Consider the following 9,940-nt stretch of genomic DNA (forward strand, 5'->3'; position numbering starts at 1 on the left):
TTCTGTTTCCTATATTCCTTGTTTTCAGTTCAAATCAGCTGTCCACACATTCCATGTTTCAGTGGAATAAAGCGAACGATGCGTGTGTATATTATGAATGAAATGTGCAAAATTTTCACGAATCAACTCCGTAATAATTAATTTATCTACGTGTACTGATATTTATACGCATATACTATCAAAAGACTGAAATTGCTGTTTGAAACGATGGCATCGGTACAAGATAGTAAGTATATAATTTATTTTCGCGGTAGTTTATAATTTTAAGGTTAACAAAGTTAAGGAACATTAATATACTATTCTCAAGTATTTGAAATATTACCAAGTTGTCATAACGATAGTTTATAGGCATTTTATTTTAATATCGTATGATACACCACGCTATTATTTGCTTTTACAGAAAATAACTTAATGTTATATCTTAACCTATACAATGTAAACAATCTATGAGTACATAACAACAAGATTAAAACTGCTTTAAAATTTCATTCGATTTATCATGTTTTTTTATCATTCATTTATAGGATTAAAATTAAAACGATCCTATGATAATTGGAGTACACGTGAACAATTATGTTTAGCATCCAGTGTGTTAAAGTCAGGTGACCAAAACTGGATGAGTGTATCAAGATCTTTAAAAGCATTTGTCGAAAAAGAAACATTAAGGCCACCTGATTGGTTCTCTCAAAAATCTTGTGCTATTCAATATGCACATTTGTTAGAAAATGCAGATACTCCAAAGAGGAAAAAAAGGGAAAGTGGAGAAACAACGGGTGAATCCATAGTTAGGAGATTAACACAAGAAAGAATAGCTGAACTAGGACAGATATTAGCATTTCAAAGAGATGAATATCGACAACTCAAAACTGAAATAAATATATTGAAATCTGGGTCAATAACAGAAGATAAACTACAAAAAATGTGGATTGCAATTGAACAAGAAGAAAGAGAACAAGAGCAAAAAGCAAAAGCTTATTCTGCATGGCTTGCAAAAAGACAACAGAAACAAGAATTAAATTCTCCACAAGTTGTATCTACTATGAATCAACGGAAACCTACAGAGAACACTATGGAAACACAAGAAATCACAGAAACTGTGGATGAAGAAGAAAAGAAAAATAGAGGTGGAAGATCTCCATTGTTAACAAGCTTATTAAAGTCACCTAGTCCAACAACACAAATTCAGACATCAACTACTACAGTACAAGTTAGCTCTCCTACAATTACAAGTTTACTTGGCTCTAGTCCTAAAGTACCAACCTCTCAATTAACACAAAATGTACCACCACAGTTGCATCAGTTGGTTTCTTCTGCAATTTCAAATGTTCCACCAGAACGTCCCTCAGTTGGTGCACCAACTTTATCTATGTTATTGGAAATGCCAGCTAATACGCAAAGAGGCCCCTTACCTATTTTACAAACAGCTCCAACAATTGTGTCCCAGCAAAACGTACCTACTACTGTTCATACTCTTCAACCACCACCTGTCCAACAAGTAACAATTCAAAATGAAACACCTGCAGCTACACAATCGCTTGCAATCAATACACCAAGTATTCCAGTCACAGAAAGTATGGTACAGATAATAGATAATATAGATGATGTAATACGTAAAGATATAATGTCAGATGTAATAGACAAAGATGAGATTAATGAAATTATTGGAGATATAGAAGAATTAATAAAGGAAGAAATAACTGGAAGCCCACAGACTTTGGATACAACTCCTACAACAATTAATACTCTCACTGTATCTCAGATTCCAGAAGTACCAATGGTTACAGAGCGGCCAGAACCTAGAGATGTAGATGAAGTTGTGTCTCTTTCTAATTCACCAGAAAGTGAAAGTGAAATGGCTATTGAAGAAATTGATTCCAGCACATCAAATATTGCAGAAATAATAGGGACAGTAGCAATAGAACCACAGGAACCTAAAGTTATTGTTGCAGAAATATCTGAAACTATGACAAACACGTCTGAGGAAGTGAAGTCTGAAGAAAGTACATGCGACGAAAGGGTAACGTTAACTGATGAATTCGTTCCCGAATTAGAAACTCGTGATGGGGAGAATAGCAAAGATGTACCATTAGAAGAGAAACAAATAGTTGACGAATTTGATACTATGGACTCCACTTCAAATGCTGAAGCTGAAGGAAGTGATTCCAAAGTGTCTACAAAAGAAATTATAGATGATGTAGCAGATGAAGAAATAGGAGTAGAAGAAGAAGAAGAGGGAGAAGAAGGAGGAGAAGAGGAGGAAGAAGAGGAAGAAGAGGACGATGAAACAGAAGCAGAGACAACTATAACAGAGGCTAAAAGATCTCCTAGTAATAAATTGCAAAGAGATTCTTCTGAGCAATTAGAAAATAAGGATAATATGGAGTTAGATCAATTAGAAATGCACCTTGCTAAAATTACAGGTGAACAACAAGATGTTCCATCAGCAGAAGTGGTTAGTGTTTCTTCTGAAGTAACAAATGATCTTCCCAGTGCAGAAGATACTGAAAAGTCACAGGATATTAGTTTAATCTTGGAAGATGATGAAAGTACACACAGTTCAGATGATAAAAAGAAAATAACAGAAGATAATGTTATAGAAAATACAATTGAGAGTACAGAGTCAATTGAATCCTTTAAAGAAGAATCTGTAATTGTAATAAAAGAAAAAGCTATTGAAGAAATAAATGAGGAATCAATAGAAAAATCTCAAGAAGAACAGACAGAAGAAACTTTAGAAATTTATACAGATGAATTCAAGAAAGAAGATACCAAGGATTCTTCTGAAGATACAGCAAGTTCTATTCTACAAGATATAGAAATTAAAGAAGAAGAGATAGAAGAAACTGCAATTGTAGAGGACACTACTCAATCAATGCCTTCTGAAGAGATAGAAAGTTCAAAACAAGAACCTGTGGAACCAATTAAATCTGAAATGGATACTTCCAATATCAAAAAAGAAGAAAATGTATTTGAAGAGTCAAAAGTGGAAGAAGAACCTAAAAGTCGCTTAGAAAGTAGTGTTCTTCCAGAAGTAAAGAAGGAAGACATTCTAGTAAAAGAAGAGAAAGAAGATAAGAAAAATGTAGATAATGAACACCCTATAAAAAAGGAAACAGAATCTATAATAAATACTGGTGAAGATACAGTTGAATTGGATGAAGAAGAATCTTCTTTAAGTAAATTAAGTGGAGGACGTGCTATGAAAACTTATTCTAAAAAACAAAATGCTTCTATTGATAGTGAACCCGAAAATGAAGGTACTGGGGAAGGTGCAGATTACAGAGCATGGAAAAAGGCAGTGATGTTAGTTTATAATCGTCTTGCTACTCATAAATATGCATCTGTATTTCTGAGACCTATTACAGAAGACCAAGCACCTGGCTATCATTCTGTTATCTTTAGACCCATGGATTTATCAACTATTAAAAAAAATATTGACAATGGCACTATTAGGTCTACAATGCATTTTCAACGTGATGTCATGCTTATGTTTCAAAATGCCATTATGTACAATAAACATGATACATTTATTTATAAAATGGCAGTTTCAATGCAGGAAGAATGTTTACAACATATGCAGGTAAGAATTAAAAAGATATATCTTAATATATTGTTAGTGTCACTGGTGAATATTTCTATATGTATGTACTTTTTAGATATTAGTACAAGTCACAGGTGAGGGAACACTTAGAAGAGAAACAAGAACTGCTGCTAGCAGCAGCAGTGAAAACAGTGAAAATAGCATAAAGAGAAAACGAAGTCATATTACACCAAGCCCACATGATACTGAGAGTCCTAGATCAAAGAAACGCAGAAAATCAGAAAATGATTAAAAAGTTATGTTTGTTTATATATGCCCATATATATAAACATATAATGTGATAAATGTTAAAAGTGTAAAGTTCATTGGAACTTTATTTATAAAAAGATGAAAGAGGAGGTATATCTGTCCTATTGGCATTGAGAAGGAGTGATGGACATGAAGGATTCATAAAATGTATGAGACAAAGTGCAATGAGTTTGCATTGTATTTCATTATTTTCCCATGAAATAAGAGAGAAGCTTTTATATTCAAGACATAAAATTTGTTTATTTTTTCCTTTTGAACTCTATTATAAAAACATATTATATGTACAAAAAAATTACACTTGTTTATAATTCATTGTTGTACGTAAAAGAAAGAACTTATTGTCATTGGCTATTGTTTTGACAAACATCTAATAAAACCATTTTGTGAATGCAATTTTTATTTTTTAACAAGAAAAATATACCTTATTAATATTTTGTAAACTCCAATTCATACATTGATGAAAACTGTACTTCTATTTAAAAAAAACCTACTGTACATTTCAAATATGTAGCTGTTATAAACATTTGAACTTTGAACAACTATAAAATGTATAAAAATTTACTAGTATCTTAAAACAAATTTAAAAAAAAAAAAAGAAAAAATTTACAATTATATAAAATACATGAAATTTTCGGTAAGATTAATAATGGGTTATTATGCTAGTGGTGATACACGAAAAACTATACACAGCTCCGAAGAAGACGAAGGTTATGAAAATCAATTATCCTATACAACGCCATTTACAAGATTATCTCGATCAGGTATTGGAGGAGGAATTGTAAGTTGTTCCCAACATAAGTATATTTACAACAAAATACACTCTTTTATCCGAAAAAACTTATACTTAAGCCTTTAACACCGATACAACCGATATCGGATGAGTCTGATCGACAGTTTTGGGCTGAAGATGAGTTGAGTAGCTCAGATTCAAAGCAGCAATTAAATAAGAAACAGAAACGTCGTCGTAGTCTCTCTTATCGTAATCGAATTGCTGTACATAGAAGTAGATCCTTAGTTTTTCAATCATCAGATTCTAGTTCGGATTCAGTACCTGAACGAATAGCAAAAGGTATTTTTATTATACTTACGTTATTTCTGATTACAAATTGAACCTATAAGTAATAAAAGAAAGTCATTTTTATATACCTAATTTAATAATTTTTATACATAATAGTTTGCAAACAGCAAAGATGTAATCGATTCATGGATCGATTTAATACGAAACCTACACGACCTGGATGCAATTTTACAAATAAAAAATATGCTCGTAACAAAGTAATTGTTTTTTTATTAACGATTAAAATACTTATTGATGACATAAACATACACGAAAACATAATTCATTTTTAGTGAATCTAGTGATTTATCAGGCAAGTGGTGGAATATAATCCTCAATAAATAATCCTTGATATGAATTCTTAACGTTAGAGCGAAGGTAGAATATATAATTAAATTAAAGTGAATTCAATTACGATACATGTAACACGTTTTAAATTTTAAATCTAAATAAAATAATATTTATAACAGGGTGCTCTTCATAACGCATTCATTCCTGATACAATCTCACGTTCATTTGCCTTTACATTGTTTGCTATGGTTGCTATGAACGTATTTAGGTAGATAAGTAAACGTTCAACTAATGAGCAAGCGTATTTCTTTTCTATCGAGGATAAAAGTATACATAAAGAATATTTCAATACTATGAGTTATTTTGTAACAACCAATGAACGTGGTAAAAATCAATATGAAAGACTCGACGAAGTCCAATCTCGTAAGTTATTTTTATATCTTATGTAAATTATATTTGTAAATTCGTTTCATAATACATACTACATAATTCCATTAAGAATTCACGTAGTAATATATATTACAAATTATATCACGCATTATTGCTAAGTTCTGTTGCCGGCATGCGTATGGTTATTGCGATTCTGTCACTTGTGCATGTTCGAATATTGAAAATTTAAACTTCGAACATACTTAAAAACTTTGTAAAATTATTGTCCTTTTCAGATTCAATAATACGTCCTATTTTTAGTTTACTAATAATAGGTTTTTGTGTATTATTTCTAACATTGTCAACATGGAATTTCAAGAATACTATAAATCTCACAAGCAATGTTCACGTATTTTACTTGAACCGGAGATATTCTCCTTTGTGCACAGTATCGAACAAGTTTTTGTCCTTCGGTCTCGATACATCTTTACTGCGTGATATAAAAAATTTTCCAATTGAAAATGAAAAATTTATCAACTTAGCTAAGCAGCTTGCGCCTGCATATGTTCGTGTGGGCGGTACATCTTCGGATTGTTTATATTTTGCATTTAATCAGGTTGGTTTGAATTATTATCAATTAAATAATATATAATTTTGTTTAAGCTTGAATTCACTTTATATTTATTTAAGTATAGACAGCGCAAACGGTTCCTAAGAAAATAATTAGCCCTGTAAACGATCAAGATATAAGTAACTTTACAATTACTGACATAGACTTTGAAAATTTATACAAGTTTGCAATAAAATCGAAATTGCGAATGATTTTTGACTTAAATGTATTAATTAGAAATGGAGACAATTCCTGGAATGATACTAACAGCAAAAGTATAATTTCATTTGCTCACAATAAGGGTATGAAATTAGATTGGCAATTAGGAAATGGTAAGTTCATGTTTTTGTATTCTATTTGTATTTTGGTTTCTCATTTTACTAAACATTTAATAACTATTTTAGAACCAAATTCCTTTCATCATGTATTCAATAGAACTGTTAATGCAACACAACTTGCTAATGACTATTATCAATTAAGGCAAATATTAAATGAACTAGGATATAATGAAAGTATTCTAGTTGGTCCAGAAGTGAATCATATAGGAGATACTAATCGCAAAGGAGAGCATTATGCACAAGCATTCTTAGAAAATGATGAAGATAGTGTGAATTATGTTACTTGGCATCAGTATTACCTTAATGGAAAGACAGCTCGAGTAATTGACTTTATTAATGTTTCCACCTTTGATTACTTACCAATGCAAATTAAATCTATGCAAGATGTAATTGAATTTTCAGGGAAAAATGTTTCTATGTGGTTATGTATGTATTTAACTGTATATTTATATGTATATTGCTATATAGTAATTAATAACATGAATCTGTATTTATGTAGCTGAAACCAGTACAGCCTATGGTGGAGGTGCTCCTGAGTTATCAGACAGATTTGTGGCTGGTTTTTTATGGCTTGACAAATTAGGATATAGTGCCAGCAAAGGTGTAAATGTTGTGATCAGGCAATCATTATTTGGTGGAAATTATTCAATGATTGGACCTGACCTTATGCCAAATCCTGATTGGTGGGTTAGCATAATTTATAAGCAATTTGTATCAGATAAAGTTTTAAAACTGGTCTCGCCAAACATTTCTAAGCGCGTGCGACTTTATGCACACTGCACTCCTGAGAAAGTACTGATTAACAGAGTTTCAGCAATTACAGTATATGGAGTGAATATAGATAAAGCTCCTGCTCACATAATTATTCGGGGAATTTCTTCTCTACTTTATAAAAGTGCTAAAATTTTTTTGTATACACTTACTTCTGATGATTTACAGTCAAGGTAAGTACCCACTTATCAGTGATGTATTATATTAAATATTTTATCTAAATTTACTTATTTTTAGAGCTATAAAAATGAATGAAAATATATTAAAATTGCAACCAAATGGAGACTTGCCACCATTTTTGCCTATCATATTAGAACCTACACAAGTGATTACTTTACCACCTTATTCTATGGTATTCATTGTGATACATGGTGTAGATGTTCCAGCATGTAGATTATAGGTACCATGCAATAAGACGAACCAAATATACAGTTTTATATTGTACATTTTTTATATATTAAAAGCTTATAATACTTTCAACGTATTCTTACAATCTCTTGTTCAAACAAACTTTTTTAAAAATCAATAAAAGAATTGAAAAATTGGATGAATCTTTATGCAACATTTTGTGTATATTTTAATACATCTAAATAATTATATGCTATATATATATATATTGTATGTCTTGTTAAACTATGTATGCGTAACTCTTACAGTCAATATGTAACATAATACACAAGATGTGTCAAACATGTGACTCTTTTTATAAACTCCATATTGTTTTCAATCAATCGCTAATATATTACAAAATTGTTCTACCATTACAAGATACAATAATGTACTTATTTACGTATTTATTAATACATAGTATTGTGTTCTTCTTCCCTTACTATAAAAGGAATTTCTCTATGAATTATATATGTACTATCTTGTTACAGACATGAGAAAGAAGTAATACTTTATAGAAAAAAAAATAGACAAATACTAAAGAAACATACATAACCAGAAGTGAATGGAATGCTTAAATTTATATTTTTACAGTAACACGTTATTGCATCAAAGTAAAATGGATGTTATAATTGAATGTATTAAAAAAATTTAAGATATTTAAAGAAGCATTATCAGTTATTTTCAATGAACATTACACGTGTATGAGTGAATAGTCAGCATGGGATAAACAATCTATTTACCATTTTAGTAGATCATTACTATTTATATAATATATTTACATGAGAATGCTCTCGTTGCTAACATAACATCATTATATCATTCTTGAGCTGAAATAGTAATTGTTTTCCCTTTAGGATCATCGAATCTATCCATAGTGCGAATATCTATTATCATAGAAAGACCCCAAATCATGATTAAAGCCAGTATGGCAGTTACAAATATTCCTGTCCAAATTGGAATGGTAGTAAAACCAATACAATCATACGCATCACTAAATGATACCTTTCCATTGCTAACTTGTGGATCAATTTGAACTTGTAGGTCTGTGATATTCAAAGAAGTAGCATTCTTTTGAAAAATAATTTTATGCGAACAATGATAAGAAAAGTTATATGGAAAGACAATATCTATGTTAGTTGTTAAATTTTGAATATTATTGTATCCAACAGGTTCATAATTAACTGTTCTAAGTGTGTAATATCCTGAACTCTTGACTTCAAATATGAAAATGAGTTTATGCTTCACTATATTTGAATCAGTTCCATTAAATTGGAGGTTCAATTTCAGTTGTGTACCTTGTACAGTTTCATCAAATGTAGGTTTGAGTGGAAGTTTTATAACATCTTTGTCTTCTGAAATCTTTAAAATACATGTTTATGAATTAAAAAAAATACATTAAGATGTATCAACTTAAAAAATTAGATACTAATGCTTCAAAGTTACCTTTAACAACAATGGTTGACTAGAATATAAAAGCACTCGATTAGATTTAACAACAAATGTAGAGTTATCTGTGGGAGTGTCCCTCTTCACTCGCTCAGAACGCCTGTAACTACATGACCTTCCTGTAAGAATAGCTATTAAGTTTGGACTGGATTCTTTTATAGTTTTGTATACATCTGGAATGATGTCTAAATTGTTGATTGGCATAATCAATAATTGTTTATCAGATATCGAATCCATGTAATCATTGTAAGTGTGGTTGTACGATGGCAAATCTTCTATAACATTTACAGCTTTCTCAACTGCAGGGAAATAATATAACGAATCACTGGCAATAATTTTATGAAGATGCTGAAATATCACAAAATTTGACATTAATATTTTCATTAATAAACAAGTAACACCGAAGGTTGTTCGAGCATAGTAACCTGCTTGTGTTTCATCAGGTCCTCGATGCACAGATTATCTTTCACAAAAAGAAAAACAGGTGGAAAATTCTCCAATTTTTTACGTAAAAATGCATCAAATTCTTCACGACTAGTCTTTAAAAATGGATTCACTGCACTTGTTGCTGAATCAGAATTAGACGAGCCATCCCATAATAATACAGGCACCGCGTTATCAGCCCGTAACGACGAAATTTGAAGCACAACGATTAACGTTAGCAGAAAATTAAAAGCACTGCAATATCGCGTCATGATACCTTCAGTTACACAGATTAGGGCGAGTCAGACAAATACTGATCGGCTGGAACTGAGCAGAAGGCAACGGAGCACCTGACTAGGCCAGAATCATATGACAGACGTCACGTGACAACATTG

At 31.0% G+C, this 9,940-nt stretch overlaps 3 protein-coding genes and 1 long non-coding RNA gene across 5 annotated transcripts; 2 read left to right on the plus strand and 2 right to left on the minus strand.

Moving 5' to 3' along the window:
* Positions 1 to 62: 62 nt before the first annotated feature.
* On the plus strand, positions 63 to 4,243 carry Brd8 (Bromodomain containing 8). Its single transcript, XM_076384494.1, has 3 exons — positions 63 to 226; positions 525 to 3,580; positions 3,657 to 4,243. The coding sequence occupies exons 1-3, from the start codon at positions 208 to 210 to the stop codon at positions 3,831 to 3,833; spliced, it is 3,252 nt and encodes a 1,083-aa protein (XP_076240609.1). The 5' UTR covers positions 63 to 207; the 3' UTR covers positions 3,834 to 4,243.
* Positions 4,244 to 4,503: 260 nt separating this feature from the next.
* LOC143183387 (uncharacterized) lies at positions 4,504 to 5,169 on the minus strand. Its single transcript, XR_013002592.1, has 3 exons — positions 5,080 to 5,169; positions 4,939 to 4,962; positions 4,504 to 4,841 (listed from the first exon to the last, which is right to left on the minus strand). It is a non-coding gene; the product is annotated as an uncharacterized LOC143183387 (long non-coding RNA).
* LOC143183088 (heparanase) lies at positions 4,706 to 7,837 on the plus strand. Of its 2 annotated transcripts, XM_076384503.1 has the most exons (9): positions 4,706 to 4,919; positions 5,025 to 5,125; positions 5,201 to 5,285; positions 5,378 to 5,621; positions 5,864 to 6,183; positions 6,263 to 6,509; positions 6,582 to 6,941; positions 7,015 to 7,459; positions 7,524 to 7,837. In XM_076384503.1, the coding sequence occupies exons 4-9, from the start codon at positions 5,552 to 5,554 to the stop codon at positions 7,684 to 7,686; spliced, it is 1,605 nt and encodes a 534-aa protein (XP_076240618.1). In that variant the 5' UTR covers positions 4,706 to 4,919; positions 5,025 to 5,125; positions 5,201 to 5,285; positions 5,378 to 5,551; the 3' UTR covers positions 7,687 to 7,837. The 2 variants fall into 2 exon arrangements, with proteins under 2 accessions (XP_076240618.1, XP_076240617.1); XM_076384502.1 differs by having other exon boundaries at positions 4,706 to 5,220.
* On the minus strand, positions 7,831 to 9,889 carry LOC143183091 (uncharacterized). Its single transcript, XM_076384507.1, has 3 exons — positions 9,548 to 9,889; positions 9,120 to 9,470; positions 7,831 to 9,035 (listed from the first exon to the last, which is right to left on the minus strand). Exons 1-3 carry the CDS (start codon positions 9,815 to 9,817, stop codon positions 8,493 to 8,495), a joined length of 1,164 nt encoding a protein of 387 aa, XP_076240622.1. The 5' UTR covers positions 9,818 to 9,889; the 3' UTR covers positions 7,831 to 8,492.
* Between the last annotated feature and the right edge of the window lie 51 nt (positions 9,890 to 9,940).

Source organism: Calliopsis andreniformis, chromosome 9 (genome assembly GCF_051401765.1).
Source record: "Calliopsis andreniformis isolate RMS-2024a chromosome 9, iyCalAndr_principal, whole genome shotgun sequence".
Lineage (NCBI taxonomy): Eukaryota > Metazoa > Arthropoda > Insecta > Hymenoptera > Andrenidae > Calliopsis > Calliopsis andreniformis.